The following is a 26,651-nucleotide window of genomic DNA, read 5'->3' on the forward strand; positions in this document are numbered from 1 at the left end:
TTCAAAATGCAATGGTCCACATGATTTTGTGCAGGCTTAAATGTGCACGCCATCTCTCTCCTATGGGAGTTGCATTGGCTGCCAATTTGTTTCTGGATCCAATTCAAGGTGCTGGTTGTCACCTTCAGAGCCCTACAAAGGCTATCTTTTCCTGGTCACCTCTACCTGACCCACCACAGTGGGGAGACAGGGAATGCTACAGGTCCCTTTTTTTAAGGAGGTCCATCTAAAGGGATCAAGAACAAGGAATTTCTCCATGTCACTCCCTTCAAAGTGTTGGTTATGACCTATAAAGCCCTTCATGGCACCGGACCAGATTATCTCCGGGACCGCCTTCTGCCACACGAATCCCAGCGACCAGTTAGGTCCCAGAGTTGGCCTTCTCTGGGTCCCGTCGACTAAACAATGTCGTTTGGCGGGACCCAGGGGAAGAGCCTTCTCTGTGGCAGCCACGGCCCTCTGGAACCAACTCCCCCCAGAGATTAGAATTGCCCCCACCCTCCTCGCCTTTCTTAAGCTCCTTAAAACCCACCTCTGCCGTCAGGCATGGGGGAACTGAGATATTCTTCCCCCCTAGGCCTCTATAATTTATGCATGGTATGTTTGTATGTATGTTTGGTTTTATAAATAAGGGTTTTTTAATTGTTTTAGTATTGGATTGTTACATGCTGTTTTTATCACTGTTAGCCGCCCCGAGTCCACGGAGAGGGGCGGCATACAAATCAAACTAATAAATAAGAACAAGGGATTTCTTCATGTCACTCCCTTCCTATGGAGCATCATCCCTACAGAGATAAGATTCAACTCTACTTTGACACTCTTTCACAATGCCCTGAGACCTGGTTTTGCCAATGGGCTCAGCAACCCCAGAGCACAATGGAGCCCATCAAATGGCTTGTTTGATTGTTGTTGCCATGGGAGGATGTACTCTGTGTGTGTGTGGGGGGGGGGGTGTTACTGTTGTTATTGATTTTATGTTTTTTATTGTAAGTTGTCTGGAAAGTAAGTTGGGCGACCATATAAAGTTTGTTAAATAACTGGCCACAATTTACAGTTTTCAATCCTTTTTAGGGTTCCTATAGTTCTTCTCTATTACAATAGCGTAACACTACAAATAATGAAAAAAGAAAATACACAAAAGCCTTACTGAGTGTACATATATTAACTGACCTATGTAAAAAAGCATTTATAACTAGAATAAGCAAATTTGTTTTAGTATTACAATGTAAATTTGGCAAATATAGGAGTCATGAGAGAATAGAATACTCACACAGATTTTATTTAATAACACTATACAAGTTAACATGCTAGAAAAAGCATAAATGATATGTAAATTGTTTACAGAATACATTTTCTTCTTAAAGGTGCAAATGTTCAATATGTAAACACAAGAACGCAAACCTTTAGGGTAAAAGGTTTTATCGTCTCAAGTAATGTCTCCCCAAATTTGATTTATGATTCTCCACCCCATTCCAATCTATGAATAGATATAATAGACACTGAAGATGCTTGAATTTATTAACAAAGTTGTTTCTTATAAATGTGAAACAGGACACTTTAGTCTCACTTGGTTTTTCCCCCCAATGGTTATAATCCACCAAGGTCAAAGCAGTTTACCCATTCTTTTGCAACGTTTGGAATTATAACTGTTAGTGTTGCAGGATGTATCAAATTAAGAATTGTTATCACTCAATTCATATATAAGCTGTACATAGATATCCTGCACCTGATTCAACTGCAATGCTGCCATGGTTTTAATAAATGCATTTTTACAATCCAATTTTCAAACTGGTCTAAACCACCCACCCCACCCGAATAAAACTACATCTTAAGGATAAATATTGAAAGCTAAACTGAAAGTCCTATTGTTCTAATCACTTCTTTCAGAAGCATAGTAAGACTGGCCTTCTTATACTTTGGAATCCAGACATTTAAAGCAGAGCAAAGATATTTCCTGAGGCTAAAGTGGGAATTAATTTCTTATTAATTATTGAGGGTACTTTATCTCCTTTCTTTAACCCATACTCTATGATAACTGTCCAGATTTGTGATTGTGTATTGGAGAAATGTTCCCACTGCCAATAGCGAAATGCATCTAAAGTTCACACTCATTTCAGTAAAATTAATGGCACTGAATAAAAGTAGATCTGGGTTATTGGATTGCTTGTTTAGTTTCATGGAAACTATCTAGTAAATTGTGCTAAAACTTCCCTATTTCTATTTCTTGTTCCAATAACTAGATCACAAATTTGCAATACTTTGTTCTTGTTGCTGAGTAACACTGATGTCCTTATTTAATAGTTCTATGCTGTATGTGTGTGTGTGTGTGTGTGTGTGTGTGTGATTAATTAAATGGAGTAAATCTCAGTTTTAAGGAAACTCCAATACTCTCAGTACAACATGTTTTAAACAAAATCTATCACTAATCCTGCTCAAGTGAGTAGGTTGAATGCCATTTTCTTTACAAGAAGACAGATGTAGAGGACCATCTGGCTTTATTATACTTTCTGAACAAGGCAAATGATGTTCATAGCAACATTGCTTTTATAGCTTGTCGCTTCTTCACACAGGTTCACCCCTTTAAAAGAACTCACATATATCTGGGATCCTAGACAATGCTTGGAGTAACAGTGGATAGGAGGATAAAAACAAGGAAACAAGGAGATTACTGTTCCAGGAAGTTTTCTGCAGTTGGGTAGCACTTTCTTCCTTAATTGTAGCTGAGAAGAGAGCAAATGTTTGAATATCCACTACAGTTCCAAAGGAAGAGGCACAGCAAGAACATAAGTGATCTCATTTTACTAGAGTCTTGAAAGGCTCTTAAGTTACCTAACACAAATGTTTCAGTTGGAATGAAGAAACAAGCAGTTTTTTCCCTTTGGCCTTCTACCATATATGGGATTCGCAGTGTGTCATTTTGATAACCCCCACACCTCCTCCAAGCCGACGATAGTTCATTCCTCCATACAGCCTGCAGAAGAAATAGTATGTTTCTTATAACAAAAGATAGAAGAATCAGAGATAAGACTGCTGAAAAGTCTAAAACAGGATTCTAAATACAATTGATTTAGAAAATGAGACACACATTTATATTAAATATATGCAAATTTACATGCTTATAAGTCAACCAACTTGTGTAAGAAGTTCATGAGAAGGTTTTTCATCATAATGTCACAAATGTTATGTTTTTAATTCTAATTTTATTCACTTACTATGATGAATTAAATGATTAAAATCTGGATGAAACAAACTGAAATAATAAAAATGTATTAAAACTTTAAAATATAAAATGACAGTGAATAAGAAATTGTTTTACCCTAAGCTTTCATTTTCCAGGCAAATTTTAAATTATTTTAGAAGATCCATTATTGATTAAACCTTATTAATTATCAAAGCATACATGGTTTTTCCTATACATTATTGGGATTACAACACGTTAAGCAATGACTAATCAAAGTTAAACAAACTAAATTGTCAATATGTTTGATATATTGAAGGTTTGTGTTCCTTTATTAAGAAGTTATTTTCTTTCAGCTCTGAATTAGTTAAGCTTGGGAAAACTAAGAACAAGTTGGGAATAAACTAGGAAGAAAGTATCACTCATTTCTGGTATGTGCTAACATGCAAATTACTAACTACTAACATCTCTTGCATATTCTCAGTTTTTCCTCATAGAATTTGAGTAGCAAAATATTTTTAATTTTAGAATGAATATACCTTGCCTATACCAAGTTAAAGGTAATCTGTGTCTCAGATCTTTCTACACATTTTATTTAAGGTAAAATCTTCAATATCTACAAATGTCCTATCTGCAATAAGACCAATGACTTAACCTTTAAAGAAATTAGAATTCCAGAATAGTTCAGTTTGGGCATTAAGCTGAATTTCACAACCGATATAATTCTCTTATGATTTATTCTATGTAAGAATAAATAAGATAATAGATATGTGTTATCTTTGTGTAGTTCTTCTGGTATTAATTGTGCACTTTTATACTACTTTAATCAAACTCACTTCCATTTCAAAAATCATAGATCATGAATTCTGAATGTATGTGGGTATATGTCTGTATTGTACAGACATCACACTACACCAGAAATGTGCTTTACCTGGCTTTGGTTACATTCATAAGGAGGATATTTCTGTGAGCAGCAGATGCATGTACCTGCTGCTTGTGTAAATCGAGCTATGCACAGCCACTGCTTGTGTGGAACCATCTCCTCTCTCCTCCCCCACCACCGATCCGCAAAGCCAGAACAGTTGGTGATCCCTGCCATAGATTATAACTTGTTTTTGAACTAACCCATTATTTTCAACGGCTGATCAAAGGGGTAACATGTTGAAATAAATACAATGTGACTTATGTTCAAAAGTTAGTTTACCTCCATGTGTTGGCATCAGGATCAAATACCTCAATAGTCTTCAAGTATGTTGTGCCATCAAAGCCTCCCACTGCCATTAGTTGTCCATTCACTACAGCAAGTCCAACCTAAGAGATAATTAAGGCTGGTCTAGTGATTAAGTCTGGTCTAATGGTTAGGTCAGTCACTCTCAGTCTAACTCATTTTATGGAGTTGTGGGGGAAATGGGAGGAAGAAGAAATAGTAGTATTCTTGAGTTATTTATCAAAAGAATAAAGATAGGATGATAAATAAATATTGCTGTTAATTACGTAAGTAAGAATGCTGCAGAACAAATTTTTAATGTTCAGTATTCAGTGTTCTAAACTGCAACTGTAGCGATGGCAATTCCTGCAGTCCCATTGCCATTGTTAGCTGAATCCTACGGTCATTAGACAAGGCAACTTCTTACTTCCCACAACCAAAGTCAATGAAAAAGCAGGCAGGAAGTTGCAAGTACCAGGTTGGCAGGCTAGTAGATAAGTGGTTGCTGCTGTGTGGGAGAAGACATGAGAGGGTATTAGGATGCATGAGGGGCACGGCGCAGGTCAGGCAGGCTGCCTAAGGAGATGTGCAAGAGGTGTGCAGCTTGAGCAGCACAGTAGGCACTGCTTGGGGTGGGTGCAAAGGGATGTGCAAGAGGCATAGTTGGAGAAAGTGCAAGAGTATATGAGACAGCACGGATTGGGGAGGTGTGCAAGGAACAGTTGGAAAATAGAAGATGCCGGTTGGGTGTACAATGGTGAGAGGGAGGTGCAGCAATGTTGTGGAAGGTCCACAAGAGTGCCCAAATGGTTGGCATGGCAGAAATACAGAGAGACAGATGAGGGGAGACTTAGCCCAGTGACTTGCAACCTTCCCTATTGGCTTTGTCATTAACTTTCTGGAGAAGATGGCAGGGAAGATTGCAAACAGTTGACTGCAGGGTACCTGGTAATCACTCAAAAGTATTAAAATTGTCTGGACTGCTATCATGGGACCTCAAGGACGCTGGGATGGCCAGATCTCCATGAAGTGGTTATAACCACCATTCATTCAACACTATTGTAACTTTAAATGGTTGCTGAACCAAGGGACACCAAGGACTACCTGTAATTATTTTTATGCACACGTAAAACACTTGGAATAGTAACATTGCACAGATCATCTTACATGCCTAAGTTTCATTTAGATACTGTAACATACAGTATCTAAAGATCTTCCATTACAAATGATCTTGTACTGTGTAATCTGATATTTTATAAATAATTATTATAATACATATCAACGTGGAGCCAGGGTTCATTCAGCTATAATGTCTATCCACAAAACAAACACATTTCCCCAAAGAAAACTACCAATATTGTGCTACCTTTTCCTTTTACAAAAATCTAAGTTTTTAATTGCAACTTTTGCACTCCTTTTAAATTGGTCTCTTAATACTCAACAGTCTAATCATGGAACATATGGACAAAGTAGCAGTTAACCAACCAAAGACCTTACCCCACTACGGCGTGATGTCATAGCTACTACAGGAGACCACTGGTTAGTTCTGGGATTATATCGCTCAGCACTGCTAAGTTCAGTAGTATCATCTCTGCCTCCCACAGCATAGATCATATCTTGATACACGGCACAGCCTAGGTGCTTACGTCGAGTGCCCATAGGTGCAATTGTATGCCAGCGATTCTCCTGGGGATTGTAGCGTTCCACTGTGGATGGTTTTTATGATACTGGTCAAACAATAAAAACATCTAACAATAGCAAAACACAGTCTAAACACACACACACACTATTAATAAAAGAATAATCAGAATAGATGAGATACTGCATCAAACAATAAATTAATCTAATTCAGTATTCGGTTTATATTGGTAGTCCAGCAAATGTTTGAAGCAACAGAAGAATGTTTAAAAAGTAGTACTGTAGTTTGTATATTTTTCCAATCTGCAGCTATACTAACTAAAATACTGGTTCTGTTCAATTACATTCTACATAAATGTTTTAACCCCAAGGAACTGTTAATCACTCTTAATCAAAACTCTCAATTTATCTGGAAAATCTGTCTATCAGAAAGAGATAATTGATCTACTTAATGAAGAATTAATGAGGTATAACAACTTGATAAATTGATCTTTCCTGCTGTGTTAAAGGCTCATTTTTCCCCTCAATAACACTGATAACAATTTTTTCATTGTTCAATGTCCCTGAGCAACAAAGGCATGAAAGTAAATTGAATTTCTATGGGAAATACCTGTGTTCAGAGGTGATGTCCCATCAGAACCTCCAACAGCATACAGGAAACCCCCTAACACAGCTACAGCCACCCCAAGTCGCCTAGTACTCATGGAAGCTACACGAGTCCATTTGTTTTCTTTTGGATCATATCTGAAACAAAAAGAAGGAAATATCTCACTGCCATTCAAAGTAATTCTGTTATCTTCCTGAAGGAACTCTGTTTCCAAGTTGATTTTTAAAATACCTTTCAACGATGTTGAGACAGGAAACACCATCCTGACCACCTACAGCATACAGATATCCACCAAGTACTGCCACCCCAACACTGGTTCGGCAGGTGCTGGTAGGTGCCACATCACTGCTCCATTGATTGGTTTTTGGATCATATCTGGCAAAGGAAGATAGATTTCAGGTCTTCATCTTGTAAGTTCTCATTCTTTTTCTTACGAGTTGCATATTTTCTTCTCTTGAAACTTCTATTTTTTCATCTATATAGTTAAGAGTTCACCTGGACTGAGATTAAATACGAGACTAAAAGCAAAACTATATTCAGAGTAATATTTTGGTTCGGAATAAATAAGTGATTCACTCCAGAAGAGGGAGAAGAGTGGAAGGAGGTGAAATTGTTTTTGTTTTTTTGGAAACTTTTATTACCTGATACATACAAGTGTTCAGAGAGGGACGGCATACAAATCTAATAAATTATTATTATAATAATTATTGTTATACTTAATTCTCGCTGGATTGCTCATGATTTTTAAGATATTGTCTGGCTTATGTGTTGAATTTAAACTGTTGCTTTTAATGCTAACTTATAGTTGATTCCAAGATTGCTTATATTTTTAAACTGAATATTGTATCAACACAAACCAAAGAGGTGGAGAAATCTATTAACTAAGAGTTGTATTTATATGCGCATGTGATGATCCAAATTAAAATTTTCTGATTTTACTTTTTCAGGTTAGTGTGGCAAGATCTAGATTTCTTTCTTTGGCTTGTTCTCTACTGTTTTACAAAGCAAAATTTTGAGATTACATTAAGGGTTTTGCACAGTTCCCTTTATCAACAGAAGATGAAGCTGCATAGCCTGTTTTTAGTCTGGAGAGTCTACCTTCAAAGAAATCTAAAATTCCTATGCAGATAGCCCTCAACTTCCAACAAATTAGTGACAGTTTAAAGTTACAATGGCACTGAAAAAAGTGATTTATGACCATTTTTCACACTTAAGACCATTGCAGTATCATGATCACGTGATCGAAATTCAGATGCTTAGCTATTGTTTCTTATTTATGATGGTTGCAGTGCCATTGATTATCGTTTGTGACCTTCTGACAAGCCAAGTCAATGGGGAAGCCAGATTCACTTAACAACCATGTTAATACCTTAACAGAAATGATTCACTTAACAATTGTGGCAAAAAAAGTCCTAAAATGGAGCAAAATTCACTTAACAGTCACTGAGCAACAGAAATTTTGGGCTCAATTGGGGATCATAAGCTGACTATCTGCATACTTTTTTTAAAAAAAGAAAAGAAAAATCCTGAGTCATACAAAAGCCATGTGAAGATAATTTCTAGATTCCATCTATTAAGTAATATATTGGAATATAATTAATGATTAGCATGAGGATTTTAAAAAGTCTTCCTATGGCTGAGGCTGAACCTTTTATCCAGACTTTAACAGTCTCCAGATGCGTCACTTGTTTGGCCTGGGGTTGTGATATACAACTGGTATTACCCACATAATAGTGATAGCCAATCCCATGCCACTAGATACATTCACCCAATGGCCTCATGCAGATGTTAAATAGAAAAGATGAGAGTCCTGAGGACCAACACAAAGCAGGACTTGGAGGTTATCTCCTGTCCAACACTTAACTGAAACTGCCTCTGGGTAAAGGAATAAAACCACCATAACACACTGCCAGTGTTCCCAAATTTCAGATACTATGATATATCTGGCTTTTCCACTAAATAAATGATTTATTTATGCCTTAATAAATAAATCATTGCTATAATGTTAGCAAGCACACATTGAAGAACTTGTGTTTTGTGTGATAGGAACTTACCTTTCTACACTATTTAGGTAGGAAGAACCATCATGTCCTCCTACTGCATAAAGAAGATCATCCAAGACACTAACTCCAACCCCACATCGTCTTTTGCTCATGGAAGCCACCATCCGCCACTCATTTGTTTGAGGATCATAGCGCTCAACACTGGAAATTGCATCTCCACTACACCAGCCACCCACTGATAAAATCAAATTGAGAGACAGTAGAATGCCAGGATATAATTAGACACATGGAGTGTGGGGTCAGATAATACATACATACAAACACAGACAAATGCACGTGCACACGCCTCTAAAGTGCATATTACACCCAGTAGACAAATTTCAGCTGTCTGATCAGCCAGGAGGAAAGAAAAACAGGTAACAGAAACAAGATTGTTATCTTTCTCCTGATGTGCAATAAATGGGTACAATATAGAAACATGATGGCAAACCTATGGCATGCGCTTCCCTGAACTCTCCGGAGTGCAAAACACAGCACAACAGTCAAACTGGAAGTGCATTTTCCAAATTTCCGGTTGCCTGTTGGGCTGTCTTTTGCACTCTGGGGCTTCAGGAAACTTAGAAAAATAAAATATAGAGAAAGTAGGAGACCACGAGTTAGGTGACTTTGGGTCAGTCAAACTCTCAATCCAAGTCACCTCACTTGCAAAAGTGCAAAAGTGACCAAGGGGGCAAAAAATTGCAATTTTTGTCTACTGTATGTCTTAATCTCATTGATAGGTATGTTTCTGTTCACTGATAAATTCCTGCCTGTATACCAAGACCAGGTGGCTCTCCCTCCCTGCCTACTACTTGCAGAAGTAGGGGAATTCCCCGTAACCTCTGCCTGATGGAACACAAGGAGAAGATTCTCGTCTCTGTAGAGCTGTAAGAATTATGTGAAGGAGTATAAATGAGAAAATTAAAAAGGTACATCAACCACAGTGCAAGAAATCATATGCAGCAAATAATGTGAACTACAAAATGTATCAATTCTATCTACTGTTGTCTCTTTTATGTTTTGTTTTATTGCAGGATTTCAAGGTAACACAGCCAGATCACTTTTACTTTTGTTGCTACAATTTCTCTGGCAATGCTTTTCCTCTTTCTTATCCTACTTTCAAATTTCTGGGTGAGGAACCTGATTTTGTAAGACACATTGTGAATTTTGCATCACACCATATTTTTTCCCCAAGTAAGAAAAACACAAAGATTTCTTGGGATCTAGAAAAAAAGCAAAGGCTTTTCACAACTGACAAATATTACTAAGAATTATGGACATGTATGCATACCTGCAAAGAGCACCTCTCCACAACGGATGGGTTTGCGTGGTCGAGTTCTAGGGCCCTGCATCAATGGTCGTTCTTGGGGCAACAGCAGATAGTTCTTAGCTTCGTCTACTAAATCCCTACAAATATATTAAAATACAGCTCAAGGAAAAATAAGTACTGCTAATCTGAAATATATTTTTTAATATTGATGGTATTGTTTTATATTGAAAGATGAAGCATGAAGTACATATTTTGGTCTACATATGTATTTGTTGATAGAAAAGATGTCAAAAGTAAACATTTTTCGAAAGCAGGTCTTAAGAAAGAAACATTAAAAATGCTATGGACTGACATAATTTTTAACAGAGCAACTTCAATTCTTCATGTTAAGAAGAACTGTAAACTAGTTCTCATTAGTAAAGACTTACCTACATTCTTCATCACTTTTAATGAGGGGATCAGAGCCAACTGTGCCCACCAAGAACTTTGGACTAAGCAGTGGCAAGCGGACATGTTGCAAAACCTATCAATCAAGAACAATGGATCAAAAAGTAAATGCTCCACTACTCCGGGAGACCTAGCAAATTCCAATGATTAAATTAAGTGTGATCAACCAACTCTATTTTTGTTCATATTAATAAACAACAGCACTGTAAATAAGTAACAAAGAAATGTATATCCTGCAAAATAGCATATTTGCATAAGTGCAATCATGTTAAGAAATGTAAAGGCTGTACCTGAGGAAGCTGTGGGCGCCTTTCTTGAATGCTGTATTTGACCCAAGCCATTACTGCGTTGAACACTTGTTCTTCGCTCCGGACATTGAGTTCATCACTGGAAATGATGTCAATAAGCTGATTGGCTGGAAGTAACATGAATTCTTCACTTTCCATCACCTATAATAAGATAAGATTTTAAAGTAAGCAGAGTCATTTGGAAATGGAGAAGTTCTGTCAAAAAAAGTACTTCAGCACCTTTAGCTTTTGCATATTCCAGCTTAGGCATTTCGTAATATATCTAAAGCACCATTTTTACATACAATAAAATTTATGTAAGAAATATATTATTTACATTAAGCCATCAACATAAATTATCTAAGTTCAAAATCAGCATGGGTCATTAAGCAGAGTCATTTGCTTTGATTTCAGAAGCATTAAATTAAGATGTTTGCCAACTATGGGTTAAGAGTGGCCTTTATAGAGTTCTCCCGGTAAGTCTCAGTTTCTTCATTTGTAATCAGGAAATAATGATAACCCAAAATGCTATTGAGAGAATAAATCATTTCAATAAAGCAGTTACATCTGTAATGGACAAAAAAAGTAGAGAACCTAAAGCAAAATTACCCAATGCATTGTAAGCAACCTTTTGATCTTAGTTTCTGTCAAAGACAGAGTGCCTCAGGGATACAAGATGGACTCACTTTATCCCACCTCCTTTTCATCTGCTTTCTCTAAATATACACACAGGGGCTGTGCACCTCAAGAGGGACTCAGACTGCAAAAGCTGCCAAGCATTAAAGTGGTGCGAAATACAAGCTCCTGACAAGCTGCAAACATGTACATATGCATTCCCTCTAGGCCCTCGGTGGAAAACAACTTTTTCCAAAGATAGAAGGGAATCCATAACATTTTTATAACATACAGAACTAAGAAAAATGATATTATCTTGCCCCACTGGAATCAGGTCAATTGAAGGAACTTTCTGAAATATCTTTTTTGGACTGTTTTTTGGAAGTGCAATGCAAAATATAACAATTGTACAGAACTTTACATCGTCTAAACCCCAGATTCCCAGGCAAGATAAAATCACCTTAATACTTTTAATAATAAAACCATATTTGAAGTTTTACTGAGGAAAAGATTGAGATTGCTTTGCTCCTATTTCAAAATGCATTTAGCAACTCCGGGAAATCATTATTTTATCTTTTTTAAAGATCCAGCTAAACTTGTAAACTTTAAAAAAATAAAACATTGTATTCTAATTAGTAATTGTGAACATTTTAGGATTTGTTGGTGAAGGCTAATATGTAAACATCTTAAATAAATAATAAAACATTCTAGTAGATAGCTTTTTCTGCAGCTGTAGCAGCACAGTATCTTTCATCAGAGTTGTTTCAATACAGGCTTGGATGATCATTTGTTGGGAATACCAGGATCACAAAGATAATCTCCAAGATTCCTTCCTTTACATTCCGTGATTCAATTCCTTTTATAAAGTTCTATTGTTTACTGAGCAAGTTATAGATTTCAAATCAGTTTATTCTAAGAATTCTGTTAACATTTTATTCAAGTATCATCAACAGTATTCAGTATTTGCAGGGTCACAATTTCATTTGGCTGACAGGGTCCCAGTTAAACCTGTATTTTATACATGGATATAATCTTTTCCCAATGAATCAAACATGAAGATAAATTATTTTAAAAAGATTATGAATATTTCCATTATTCACTTCATAGATCATCACATATCAAGCTGCATTTAACTATGTTTAAGAAATGCACTGTGAAAAAATAATCCATGGTCAATTTATTATTAATAATAAATGATTATTAATAATTAACAGAAATAATACTGTTCGATTATTAAATAGTACAAAAAGTCGTAAGATAACAATCACCATACTGAAATTCAGCTACACATGGCCTAGAGCAATGTTTTCCTTATGGTTGTAAAATTATCGTCCTAAGAATAATACTTTCACTTGGTAGTGCAATACTATTAGATTTCATCAAAATACATATTTTAGCAAATATTTTCTTCTGTAACCCTATTAACTGTAATTTTACATTATTCTTGTTCTCAAGTTAGTAAAATTGAGGAACTCCACCAAACTAAAAATTTATAATTGTTCTCAGTCAAAATATATTTATTCCAAAACATTTTTGACATTTATAGTGAGCAATATCAAAAAGAAAAAAAGGTTTATTATAAAATGAGAATGTTTAAAAATTTAGACTTGCAAAATGCATGTAGTTTTAAGATTTGGTCTATGCAGAATAATACTGTACAACTTAAATTAAAAAATTATGATACAGACATCCAGCCCTATTATGTCATACTCATTTTGATTAATTACACATTTACTTTCAATTAAAGTAAAAATATTCAAACATTAATCAGATTCAACAAATAAGATACAGCCAAACATTTTAAAATATATGAAGCAACTTTCAGTATTCATCCATAATAAATAGCTACAAATAAAGGAAATAAGGAAAAATAAAGGAACCCATAGAATCCCTGCATGAAAAACCCTTGATAACAGTATGTGGAATAAGGATTTTAGCTCATATCTATTTTTGCTGAATGAAACTTGTAATTGAAGGGAAATTGGTTTTGCTTTGTTTTCTTTTGATGCTGAGGACTGTTCAAAAACAATGAACCTTCATCTACTTTGGTACAGTTCATGTTGCCACTTACTTCCAATGCATATATTGACCAGATTTTAATTAAAGGGTTACTCACCTCTTGAAAATTATGCTGAGTGAATTTATCAGCAATTCTAAGAAGTTCACGGCAAGAATGAGTATCAGCAAACGCTCGAATGCCAAGGCAGTTGGAAGGATCCAACTGTCTTTTCAGAAACTCACAACAGGCTTCTTGGATCTCAGCTAGTTGGAGAAGGCAAGCAGCTGGCAGTAAGGTCTGAACATTGCCCTCTTCTACTGTAATTTGGGAAGTATATGCAAAATCAATAAGCAGTTCCATGGCCCTTTCATCAATGTCTCTGATCACCACCTCAGTTTGCCGGCTCTCTGCAAGTTCTCCTGTGAACATAGCTCGGAAGTAGGGACTGCAGGCTGATAAGATGACTCGATGGGCATAGATCTTTTTGGCCCCCACAACCAGCACCACATCACACAGCTCCCGGTGCTTACGTAACAAATTGATAACCTCCAATGTTTGGCGAGGGTGCTTGTCCGAGATGTAAGGCATGCGAGCAGGTTGTGGCACTCCTTCTGGTAGTTTGTTGGGATCTCCAAGAGTGCAACGGCTTGTTACATCCATTCCGGTTTCACCTGCTCGATTACTAGTACACCTAATAAAATAACAGCAGTAAGGCCATTGGATAGTAAACATTACACCAAAAATGTGAAGTGGACAAGCATTTATTAAACTAAAGAGAGAAAGAAAAGTGCCATAAGAAACTTCATCGTGACAGGTTTTTGATAGAAGTAATTCAACAATGAAAAGAACAGTAATATAGCTATTTACAGATCTCTTTATTAAAGGGAAAGTGCATCTATCATAGCTGGAAATACTTTAATGAGGAAATATAAGATTCAGACTAAACAAATTTCTAAGAAAATATTCAAGATAAAATGGATGTACAAATTTTCTTGTAGAATCCAAATAGCGAAAGCTATGTGAAAACATTAAAAAGCCAAACAAAAATATGAACAACTAATAAAATGAGTATCCTTCCTCAAATAGAAAGATGCCACAGTTGTAGAGGGCTCTCTAAATTTTCTATAAAAAAGAAAAGTATTTTTTCCCTGAATGCCCTATATAAATAATAGTACAAAAAGACATGGGTAAGGGGGAAAAGGTCAAGGTGTATCCATGGCTTATTGAACAGCGTATAGTGGCGATGTTTACATATATCCCAAAGCTAAATATATTGCAGCTTTGTTCAATGTGTGACCCTGACACTTGGTTTCTCTGATACCAGTAGTCATAGTTGTTTTAAGTAAAATCTTGTTGAATCAGACATCCAGAAGATAAAGCAGGTGAGGTTTATTTAAATATGTTTTCTATACCTTATCCATTATCCTGTTTTATATAGCTGTTGCATATTCAAGTTTTAATCTCAGTAATTCAGATTAGATTACTAAGTAAATGATGGTGATTATTATTGTACATGGACGACAAATAAATAGCTGTAAGTTAAACTAATTATGCAGACATAGGTAGGAATTAGTAAAGACCAACCCTTATAGCAAACCTAACACTTCATGGATATTTCCCAATAGAAGAATAATTTACCATTGTATTCATCCAGCATTTTAGTTCTCAGTTTAATTTATAATTCAGGAATTCCCAGATCATCTCCTATCTGAGTACTAACCTGGCCTAAGTTATTAGGTTCCAAGACCAAACAAGATTGACCAAATGCTGCCAAAACTTTAAATGACACATCTACGCAAAATTTAAATTTATAGAGGATGCACTGAAGCATCCTCTATAATGGGAATAGGCAACTTCAAAAGGCATGACCAACTGTGAGAGATACTGACACCTTTGATTCAAAAGCCATGAGAGGTTGTAGATCGCTCACTTCTGTATCAGTCTGTCTTTCCAAAATGCAGTGGCAACTGTAGTGGACCACTGATCTCAGAGGAAAGGAGGATAAACAGAAAGCTTTAAAGTACTGTTGTCTAATAGATAGATACAGATTAACAGAATTGGAAGGAAACTTGTAGGTCATAGCCGCTCCAAGTCTCTGGAGAGGGGCAGCATACAAATCTAAGAAATTATTATTATTAATTATTATCTAGTCCAACCATTATCTAGATTATATACATTGATTATAAATCATAATTTAGCATGGCCATGTCACAATTCAAACTACTTAAGTATTTTAATTACCTGCGCATTGGTTTTGTGTCCATGCACTGCAAAGAGTAGTCCTTAAATTATTGTTGACCCTAGGCAAAGAATAAAAACAAAACTATGTAACGAAAAGGCAACTAAAATAGTTTGTTACGTATTTAAGAATCAGATTATGTGCCACAAAATAAATTTTAAGATTTACAGTGGTATCTCTGTTTACGAACTTAATTCGTTCCATGACCAAGTTCTTAAGTAGAAAAGTTTGTAAGAAGAAGCAATTTTTCCCATAGGAATCAATGTAAAAGCAAATAATGTGTGTGATTGGGGAAACCACAGAGAGGGTGGAGGCCCTGTTTCCTCCCAGGAGATTCCTAGAGGGGCCCCATGGAGGCTTCTCCCTGCCTTTTCCGGTTATAGTTTCGGAGGCTCAGGTTTGTAAGTGGAAAATGGTTCTTGAGAAGAGGCAAAAAAAATCTTGAACACCCGGTTCTTATCTAGAAAAGTTTCTAAGTAGAGGCATTCTTAGGTAGAGGTACCACTGTATTATTAACAATTTCCACCTACAGTATTTGTATCCTTTTCCAAGCCGACTCTGACACTACTAAACCATACTAAATCTATGTTTAATTCTTGCTTTATCTTATATAAAATAGATAATTTAATCTGATGAGCATACACTGGACTGTGCATAAACAACTGTCAGAGTTTAGCACTGTCTACTAAAATAAAAATGTATACTTATTCTGACAAACAAAACAAACATTTGATCAGTTGTCATTATATGAATACATTTGAAATTTAAAAAGCAAGATTAGTCACTCACCCTGTGATAAAATAGAGGTACAATAGAAGCTTAATAATCACTAATTCTTGCCTTCAACTCATTTTATCCACTGAGAACAGCAAGATTGATGACATCCAGATGCCTAAAAATAAAATGCAAACAATGTGAAATGGTTCCCCTAAAAAAACCATCATTGTTCTTGTTGTCTGCAAATTTTTGTTCACCTAGAAGAGTTTAGATACCACAGAACACTTCCAAAAGATGACAGTAAATATTATCCTTAGTTTCAGAGAGTAAAACCCATACAAGGGCTATCTAAACCAATGAACACTGGAGCATTGATAAAGAAGGTAGATATATTTACCAAAAGCCTGCTTTTGATCCACAGGATCTGTGATGACAGTTGGGAGTCTCTCTGCCAGATATTGATTATGTAATAACATTCATTCCCTCCTCCACAATCCCTCACCAGCAATTTGGGCAACTGTCCAGTATTCCCCCTTGTATGAACCCGCTAGACTTCATTGGAAGTTCATTCACTTTTAACTTTTTTCCATCCCAACAAGACCTTTAACAAGATATGGGGTGTGACTATTATCTTCACATGACTGATGAAGGCATAAGCACTGATGCTAGCTAATATGTTTACAGGAACTAAGCCGAGATTTCCTTTTCAAGGTGGTAGGCAACCAATTCTATTTCCGCGGAAGATGATCAACTACACGATTTATTTAAGAAATTTAAACACCCCTTCATTCCGGAGATCTCCTGATCCTGCTTGAAGTACCTTGAAAACAACTTGGGGGGGGGGATAGATTTCAGGTTAGATGGAGCTGATTTATTTTTGCTGTGCTACACTTCAGCATGCCCTTCGAGCCCAGGGTTCCTCTCTCCATCTTTTCTCCCTTTTTACAACCTCCCCTGACCTAACGGTCCGCGACCAGAAGCACTGCCAACCCTGGAAACTGACCTCCCGAGTGGAAAGATAATGGAGCTGATTCTGAATCCCAGCGGCGGCCAGCTCAGAAGCCGTTGCAAGGAAATGCCATCTAACGGCATGGGCTCTGTACGGTATCTCGGACGGGGTGGGAGGAACGAAGTACCTTCCCGACTGCCACAGCCGCAATCGTTCCCACAGTTCCCACTGATGCCGGAAACTGCCAGTAGGCAGCACTCCGTCACCCCCCCACCAACAGATTTTACCCGCCGGAAGTTAATCCTTCAACCTTAGTCTTCCGGGCAAGAACTTCAACTGTCGGTTCAAGCGTTCCAGCCTCAGCTACGCGGAGGGGTTTCTATGGCGACGGGGTTACTGTTTTTCTTCCCCCCTTTCGCCACCAGCCAGGAAATATCGGGGGACTGGGGACCCACAAGGAGGTTGGTTTTGAGTTGGGTCAGGATGAGACGGTTTCAGATTCTAATTCCCATTCATACCATCGTTTCGATCAAGTTTTGTTTTACTGATTAGTGTACTGTATATATAAAACAGTGTTTCCCAACCTTGGCCACTTGAAGATGGACTTCAACTCCCAGAATTCCCCAGCCAGCATGCTGGCTGGGAAATTCTGGGAGTTGAAGTCCAGATATCTTCAAGTGGCCAAGGTTGGGAAACTGATATAAAATGATTCTGCAATCTGCACTCTTGTAATTTCACATATAAGGTTGAAAATAATGTTGACTAGAAAAATAGACATAATCTATTGAAGAGTATCGTGATCTAACGTAGTTTGGAAATGTTTTGGGGAGGAAAAGTGGAGGTTTTGTAGATGCTTTGAATCTGTACAAACCATATCCCAATCTGTACTTTAATTATTATTATTATTTTAAATTAAGCTAATCTTGTGAAAATGGAACCCTTGGAAGAAACAGTGGCTTCAACAACAGCACATGAGGATGAGGATATGAGATTTCAAGAAGAACCAGAACATTTTAATCCTCTCTTGATGGCTGCCTTAAAGGGTGATATGGAAGAAATACAACAGATTTTTGAGGATGCTGAGGATCCTGATCATGAAAAAGCCAATAAGTTTTTAATGGAAAAGGATATTCTAGGGAGAAACCTACTATTTATAATTTGTATGGTTGGTCAGAATGACATTATTCAGTTCCTGGCAAAATATGGAGTTGACCTGAAGGATAAGACAGCCAGAGGTACACAATGGTCTAGATCAGTGGTTCCCAACATGGGGTCCACACCCCACAGTGGAGCAATTTTATTTTTAATAGGGGCAATTGGAACCTTGTTTAAACCAAGTTAATGGCCTTAAAGGCTTCTTCCACATGAGTAGGAGTTCACTTTTTGAATAGTAAGAATTATATGTCGGAGGGGGTATCAGGATTTTACAGATGCTTAGGTGGGACATGGGCAAAAAAAGGTTGGGAACCACTGGTCTAGATATTTTGAATTAAGCATCACTTAAGAGTCTAGGAAAAGGTCTCTTAAGAATTATGTCAGTTTATATTTTGAATTTGAAAACTGACACAGAATGCTATAATTGATCGGTGCTCATAGTTATTTTTTCATCTAACAGAAGTTAGAGTTTTCTGAATTAAGCCTTTATTAGTCCTTCAATTCATTTTTCTTTCCTCTCTTTTTTCTTCATTCAGTCATGTCCAATTCTGGGCGACTGCTTGGACTAATCCCTGCAGTTTTGTTGGGAACTTTTTAAAAGAAAATGTTTTGCCATTGTCTTCTTCCTAGGATTGAGAGAAACTGACTACCCATAGTGAAGTAGACCCAGAGACAGGGTTAGGGGAGAACGGTATCTTTATTTCAGCTCAGAAAAGGTAAGTGACTTTCAGCTAGTACCGTCTGCTCTACCTGGGAGAAACCGCTCCTTTTATACATTTGCGGTTCCCGCCAAAGCAAGAGCAGCCGCGTCTGAGCCAATCAGGAGCGACTTCCTGATTCTAGCTCAGACAGCGCTTTAACAAGGAACAAACTATTTACAGAGATACAAGGTAGCCATTACAGGATACAACACATAGTTCTTGAGAAATCTTCAGAATTAGGATGGTGCTGACAAAAATGACTTACGACTTGTCCACATGGTCATGTGTTCTCTAACCTTAAACTTTAACCATTAAACAAGATTTGCTCTGTTGCATTCTCTATTTATATCTAATTCTAGCCTAACATCAATTTTCACTTGTGTTATACCTCCCACCTCCCCCAAATAGATTCTCAAACGTTCACCACAGAATTTGTTTATACTACAGTATAGTCTCCTTTAAATCCTGGTTTGGGAATTTTTTTTTGCATATATAAAGTTCTATTAAGATTTATAGTGTAAAATATTTTAGCATAAAATATGTAAAATATTTACCTATAAAAGCCAGTGCTTTAACTACAGTTATTAAATCTTCAAATAATTTCTAGATTTCATTTTTTTTCTACTTCAATCCTTAAGCTCAGAAGCCATATCCCAATAAAAACAAGTTGTTAAAAAGATTTTATCTTGCCATCTTAACCAAATATATATTTTTTCTTTTTCCCTCTGTTGTGGAACGATGTATGTATGTATGTATGTATGTATGTATGTATGTATGTATGTATGTATGTATGTATAGGGACTGAGAGGCAAAAAGGAAGCAGTATGCTTCCTCCCATATTGGTATACCAGGAAGATTCATCAGAAAAATATATATATAACTCTTCCTTTGTACAAGCTGATGCAGGAGGATAGCCTGGCTTAGAGGTTAAAGCTATTATCTTATAGGCTGGCTGCCCGGGTTCAAATCTGATGAGAGCTAAATACAGTTTGATATATATCTATACTATTCTCCCTTCATTTTCATTATCAGCAAAATATATTACACATACATACACACACACACACACTTACACTTATTAGTGTTTCTAAAATATTATTTATAAATACTTCTAAGTCTTTAACCTTAAAGAGAAAATCCTTTTTGCTTAAGACTATAAATATTTCTCTAAATATTTTATATTTATATTTAGTTGTAAATATTTATGTATTTTTGTGGATAGGATATGAGTGAGATGGTTTTTAATCTGTCTCTGGCATAATTGCATCCTATGCTGCTTTATAATATTCTGTTCCTTATCTTTCTGATCAAATAACATTTTTTTAAAAAGCTTTTTGTTGCTCAATTTGTATTTCTTGGCCAATTAATTAAGACTGGAATATTTCAGCCTCTCCAACAAGCAGTCCAAAAATGCAAATTATAATTCCCAAAGTCAAATAAAAGTGGCAAATTCATGAAAATGATGAAATGTCCACACAGCCTTATGTTTCTCCAAGAAAAAAGTACTTGCCATATTTTAGCTCACCTCTGGCAACCTTCCTCCTTGTCATTCAATGATGATGTCCTCCAAAATAACTAGATCTTCAAAAAGGAGGCTTTTCAGTCTATTTCTGAAAAGATCCTCTTAGTTTAATAATAATAAAGTGTTTAAGAAATGAAAGGTATGACTCCTTGTCTGTTTGAAAAACAAATACCAAAACAATCTGTTTTTTAATCAATGAAGTGATTTTGGCCCACCTCTTAGCTTATGGCCTTCTCGCTTGGCTACCTTGGTATGCCTCTCCAGTTTATTTTCAAACTGCTGCTCTGTGGAGGACGTATGGGGTAATTTTGGGACTTTCTCTAAACCAGAAGAGTTATATAAACGTAGGGAACTCAGATGTCTTGTTTGTAAATTGAAAAAGCTTTAGTCCAGAAGAAGCATTTCAGACTGTTCAGTCAATCATCTTCATTGAATGTCTGAATATACCATTTCTATAGCTAGGATAAAAAGTCCTAGAATTCCTTGGCAGCATTTGCTTGGCTTCTTTACCTCTTCAGGCCATTAATGTCATTAGCTCCCTATGTTTCCACTGAGCAACTTTTTATACCCAATTTTTCAATCTAAAATACTTATTTCACTTTATTAAAGTTTATGTACTATTCTGAAAATTTTACTTCTCTATCAATCAAATGCATATATGCATTTTTGTAAAAATATGAATAATGGGTCTAGAAAGCTTAGAACTAAGATGCCTCAAACATGATCTAAGTAATGCCCACAAGATCATATGCTGCAACGTCCTGCCTGTCAAAGACTAGTTCAGCTTCAACCACAACACAAGAACCCACAACCGATTCAAGCTTAATATTAACCGCTCCAAACTTGAGTGTAAAAAATACAACTTTAGTAATCGAGTTGTCAAAGCGTGGAATTCACTACTAGATTCTGTAGTATCATCCCCTAACCCCCAACACTTTACCCTTAGACTATCCACGGTTGACCTCACCAAGTTCCTAAGAGGTCAGTAAGGGGCATACATAAGTGCACCAGAGTGCCTACCGTCCCCTGACCTATTGTCTCTCCTATATCTCCTATATATTCTTTTCTATCCCTATATCTTTTTCTACTATTCTCTTATACTGTAGTTACATTTTACTCCTTTATTTTCTCCTGTATTCTCCCTTTAATACATTCTGCCTAATTATATCCTCTATAACCCTCATTGTGTATTATTGTGTATTGGACAAAACAAACAAATAAATAAGAATAGTTTTTTTTAAAGCTGATAGCTTAAAGCAATGTTTCCCCATCTTGACAACTTTAACATGCCTGAATTTCAACTCCCAGAATTTCCCAGCCAGTATGATGGACAATGTCATGGTTGAGAAACATTAGCTTAAAGAGATAAAGACTTAAAGAGGTAAAGCTTTAAAGAGATAAAAGACTGAATTCAAGACTTAATTCATAGAGGGTTTTTTTTAATAGAAAATACTTGGTAGAATTATTTTATAGAAAATGGTATGTATCTCTTGTTGAGATACATATGATTAGGTAAAAGTTTATGATAATCTTGGATTAGAAAATATTTTACAGAAATACTGAGTTGAAGGTTCATTGTAAACTTCAGTAATATGACAATTAAACATATATACTGTACAATGAATGCCTTTTAAATGTTTTAACAGGGAACAGAGTAAAATGTATGAAGACAGCTTTTTTGTTTATATGTTAATGATATAAAGGGAATGCTTGTGAAGATACTCAGTACATGTTTGTTTGACACTATATACATGAAGGTACCTATGTACCTCATTTAGCTTATTTCTTATTCCTTTTCTGTACTTTGCATGCATGTTCTACATATATTTAAGCATTGAGTCAGTATGGCATTCTGAACATTGATTGATTGACCATCCAGCATTAATCTGATGGTTTGCTAATGGGCAGTTATGCACACTGATTTGTTTTGTTCCCTCAGGTTATACACTTCTTCATTGTGCTGCAGCCTGGGGTCAGCTAAACACACTGAAAACTCTGGTAGAACTGGAAGTTGATATATATGCAACTACATTCCGGGGTGAAAATGCTAGAGAAATTGCAAATCGATATAAGCAAGCAGAGTGTGTTGAATACTTGGATTGGGCAGGTAATATTAATAATTGTTAAGCTTCTTTGAGATATAGATTTAGCTTTACAGTATTCAAGTCAGCTGAATTCTGAACAAGTATAAATGTCAAATATTTATAGTATATCAACCATATAATAACAAAAAGTTATTTTCATGGAGCACATTATGGAGAAGCTATTTTCTATCTATTATATTGTTTTTAAAAAGACAATTTCCCAAAATAGTTAATTTGTGCTGCAAGACATTAATAAAAGGTCAATTAACGTAAAGCTGTTTAAAAAAAAGAGAAAATGTGTATTAGGATATTGCATTTACCCTATTTTGGGGGGGTATAAGATGCACCAGAGTATAAGACGCACCTTCATTTTTGGGAAGGAAAATAGGGAAAAGAATCTGCTTACCAGGTATTCATCTGGCTAGCGTCCTTAATCTGCTCAGCTTCAAGACATTATTTTATCCCCTGGTCAAGGGCTTAAAAAATTATTCTGAGAGAGTAACAATGAAAGAGCTTGCAAGCTGGTAAGAGCTGGGAACATCATTAGCACCTGGTTAAGGCTGGAAAGAAACGTTTGGTGCAAGTGAGACAAATGGGAAAAAACCCTGCAAAGACCTAGGGCTTGGAATACATTATTCGCAGACAGTAACAATGAAAGAACTTGGGAACATTAATAGCAGCTGGTTAGGGCTGGAAAGAAACATTTGGAACAAGTAAAGCAATGAAAAGGCAGTATTGATAATACTAAAAAAGATAGAGATAGGATTCAAAAAAATCTAGACAAACTTGAAAAATGGGCTGAAACTAACAGAATGGTATTTAACAGAGAGAAATGTAAGATCCTACATCTGGGCAAAAATAATGAAAACAGCACATATAGAATGGGAGGAATATGTCTGAGCAGCAGCACAGGTGAGCAGGACCTGGGGGTATTGGTAGATCACAGATTAAACATGAGTCAACAGTGTGAAGCAGCTGCAAAAAAGGCAAACACAATCCTGGGATGTATCAAGAGGAGCATAGAATCTCATTCACGTGAAGTAATTATTCCTCTCTACAGTACTTTGGTATGACCACACTTGGAATACTGTGTTCAGTTCTGGCGGCCCCAAATTAAAAAGGACATTGATAAACTAGAGCAAGTTCAAAAGAGAGTTATAAGGGTGGTGAGTGGCCTGGAAACCATATCCTATGAGGAACAGTTAAAATATCTAGGGATGTTTAGTCTGCAAAGGAGAAGACTAAGAGAAGACTTGATAGCTGTCTACAAATATCTGAAGGGCTGTCACAGAGCAGAAGGATCAGCATTGTTCTCATTAGCATATGGAAGGACTAGAAACAATGGAATGGAACTGCAAGGGAGTAGATTTAGATTAGATATCCGAAAAAAACTTTCTAACAGTAAGGGTGATAAACCAGTGGAACAGTTTGCCATAGGAGATGGTGAGCTCCACTTCACTGGAGGTCTTCAAACAGAGACTGGACAGTCATCTTTCTGGGATGGTTTGATGAATCCTGCATTGAGCAGGGGGTTGGATCCGATGACCCTTGAGGTCCATTCCAACTCTATGATTCTAAAAAAATCCCTACAAACACTGGGTTTGGAAAACATTCCTTGCAGAGGGAAACAATGAAAGAGCCTGCAAGGTAAGAGCTGGGAACATTGTTAGCACCTGGTTAGGGCTGGGGCGGAGTGGGGGGGGGAAGCTACATTCAGACGCACTCAAATTATCAGCCTCTTTTAGGGAGGAAAAAGGTGTGTCTTATACACTGAAAAATATGGTAGGTAGAAAGGCTAAATATCTCAACTAGACATATTCTACAAATGAAGACCCATATACTGGTACCGTTTCCCCCCAAATAAGACATCCTTTGATAATAAGCCCAATTGAGCTTTTGAATGCATGGCAATAAGGCCAAGCACTTATTTCAGGGTTGAAAAAAAATATAAGACAGGGTCTTATTTTCAGGGAAACATGATGGTTTTCTAGACCACATAGAGCTGAGTACTGTATAGCTATTCAAATTTCATAGCAAAGAGAAAGAAAGAAAAAAGCAGGAACTGAAACATATATACAAAATAAAGTCGAAGGAGGAAAGTAAAAGCTCTTAGCAAAAGCCCTAAATGAATTAAGACCAGATTATCTATGGGACCGTCTTCTGCCTCATGTATCCCAGCGGTAGATCAGGTCCCACAAAGTTAGAAACGTAGAAGATTGACAGCAGAAAAAGACCTCATGGTCCATCTAGTCTGCCCTTACACCATGTCCTGTATTTTATCTTAGGATGGATATATGTTTATCCCAGGAATGTTTAAATTCAGTTACTGTGGATTTACCAACCACGTCTGCTGGAAGTTTGTTCCAAGCATTTACTACTCTTTCAGTAAAATAATATTTTCTCACGTTGCTTCTGATCTTTCCCCCAACTAACCTCAGATTGTGTCCCCTTGTTCTTGTGTTCACTATCCTATTAAAAACACTTCCCTCCTGAACCTTATTTAACCCTTTAACATATTTAAATCTTTCGATCATGTGCACCCTTTCCCTTCTGTCCTCCAGACTATACAGATTAAGTTCATTAAGTCTTTCCTGATACGTTTTATGCTTAAGACCTTCCACCATTTTTGTAGCCTGTCTCTGGACCCAATTTTATCAATATCTTTTTGTAGGTGAGGTCTCCAGAACTGAACACAGTATTCCAAATGTGGTCTGACCAATGCTCTATACAGCGGGATCACAATCTCCCTCTTTCTGCATGTTATACCTCTAGCTATGCAGCCAAGCATTCCACTTGGTTTCCCTACCACCTGACTGCACTGTTCACCCATTTTGAGACTGTCAGAAATCACTACCCCTAAATCCTTCTCTTCTGAAGTTATTGCTAACACAAAACTGCCAATACAATACTCAGATTGAGGATTCCTTTTCCCCAAGTGCATTATTTTACATTTGGAAACATTAAACTGCAGTTTCCATTGCTTTGACCACTTATATAGTAAAGCTAAATCTTTTGCCATATTACAGACTCCTCCAGGAATATCAACCCTATTGCACACTTTAGAATCATCGGCAAATAGGCAAATCTTCCCCTATGTCACTCACAAACATATTAAAAAGAATAGAACCCAGAACAGACCCTAGTGGCACACCACTTGTAACCAGTCTCTGCTCAGAATACTCGCCATTAACAACATCTCTCTGATATTTGAGCTTGAGACAGCTACAAATCCACTGAACTATCCAGGGGATTAAGTCCAATATTCATTAACTTATCTATCAGCTCTTATGTGGAACCGTATCAAAGGCTTTGCTGAAGTCCAGATAGGCAATATCCATGGCACCACCTTCAGAGTTGGCCTTCTCCAGGTCCTGTCATCCAGGCAATGCCGTCTGGTGGCGCCTAGGGGAACACCCTTCTCTGTGGCAACTCTGGCCCTTTGGAATCTACTCCCTCTGGTGATTCGTACTACCACCACCCTCTTGGCCTTTCGCAAGGTTTAAAAACTTACCTTTGCTGACAGGCTTAAGACCGTTGTGTGTTAACCTCTTACTCTGGCCAATGATGTGAATGTATACTGATGGGATGAATGTGGATGGCTGTTTTCTAAGTACAGTGGTAGCTCTGCTTAAGAACGCTTCTACTTAAGAACTTTTCTAGATAAGAACTGGATGTTCAAGATTTTTTTGCCTCTTCTTAAGAACCATTTTCTACTTAAGAACCCGAGCCCAGAAAAATTTCCTGGGAAATTTGAGAGTGGCACGAAGGCCTGGCCAGTTTCCTGCTATTCCCCCTTTAATCCTGGCCAATTTGGGCTTTTCTGGGCTGCCAGAGGAGCCTTTTGGTGGCGCTTAAGGAGGCTTTGGCAGCCCAGAGTGAACAAAGCATTTTCCTTTCTCTGGACGCTTGGAGAGGGAATAAACCTCTGCCAGCACCCACAGAAAAGAAACTCTCCCTTCTCTCTGGGCAGCAACTGTCCTCCTCCTCTTCTTCC

General features: G+C 36.9%; 3 protein-coding genes across 5 annotated transcripts in view; 2 read left to right on the forward strand and 1 right to left on the reverse strand.

The window, feature by feature from the left end:
* CENPL (centromere protein L) overlaps positions 1-3,947 on the forward strand; it is a 20,001-nt gene extending 16,054 nt beyond the window's left edge. For both annotated transcript variants that reach the window (XM_070746787.1, XM_070746788.1), the window contains exon 6: positions 2,571-3,947. The gene's annotated coding sequence lies outside the window, so the exon portion shown is untranslated. The remainder of the gene's footprint in view (positions 1-2,570) is intronic.
* Positions 1,261-17,516, reverse strand: KLHL20 (kelch like family member 20). Of its 2 annotated transcripts, none has more exons than XM_070746767.1 (13): positions 17,250-17,516; positions 16,319-16,421; positions 15,532-15,590; positions 13,408-13,981; positions 10,680-10,838; positions 10,371-10,465; positions 9,964-10,079; positions 8,685-8,868; positions 6,862-7,005; positions 6,634-6,767; positions 5,883-6,091; positions 4,383-4,489; positions 1,261-2,971 (listed from the first exon to the last, which is right to left on the reverse strand). In XM_070746767.1, exons 3-13 carry the CDS (start codon positions 15,552-15,554, stop codon positions 2,887-2,889), a joined length of 1,830 nt encoding a protein of 609 aa, XP_070602868.1. In that variant the 5' UTR covers positions 15,555-15,590; positions 16,319-16,421; positions 17,250-17,516; the 3' UTR covers positions 1,261-2,886. The 2 variants fall into 2 exon arrangements, with proteins under 2 accessions (XP_070602868.1, XP_070602869.1); XM_070746768.1 differs by having other exon boundaries at positions 17,383-17,471.
* A 43-nt stretch (positions 17,517-17,559) lies between these two features.
* ANKRD45 (ankyrin repeat domain 45) overlaps positions 17,560-26,651 on the forward strand; it is a 31,872-nt gene continuing 22,780 nt past the window's right edge. The window contains exons 1-3 of the mRNA XM_070746793.1: positions 17,560-17,656; positions 18,113-18,430; positions 22,513-22,680. Coding sequence (XP_070602894.1) covers positions 18,127-18,430; positions 22,513-22,680 — 472 coding nt within the window. The 5' untranslated portion in view covers positions 17,560-17,656; positions 18,113-18,126. The remainder of the gene's footprint in view (positions 17,657-18,112; positions 18,431-22,512; positions 22,681-26,651) is intronic.

The sequence above is a fragment of the Erythrolamprus reginae genome, chromosome 3 (assembly GCF_031021105.1).
Source record: "Erythrolamprus reginae isolate rEryReg1 chromosome 3, rEryReg1.hap1, whole genome shotgun sequence".
Taxonomy (NCBI): domain Eukaryota; kingdom Metazoa; phylum Chordata; class Lepidosauria; order Squamata; family Dipsadidae; genus Erythrolamprus; species Erythrolamprus reginae.

Coding starts and splice junctions, on each gene's coding strand:
- KLHL20 (XM_070746767.1), bottom strand. CDS start 15,554: ATGGACACAAAACCAATGCGCAG. Junction 6,092..6,633: donor GACATCACCTCTGAACACAG/GTATTTCCCATA, acceptor AACCATCCACAG/TGGAACGCTACAATCCCCAG. Junction 4,490..5,882: donor TGACATCACGCCGTAGTGGG/GTAAGGTCTTTG, acceptor ATTATCTCTTAG/GTTGGACTTGCTGTAGTGAA.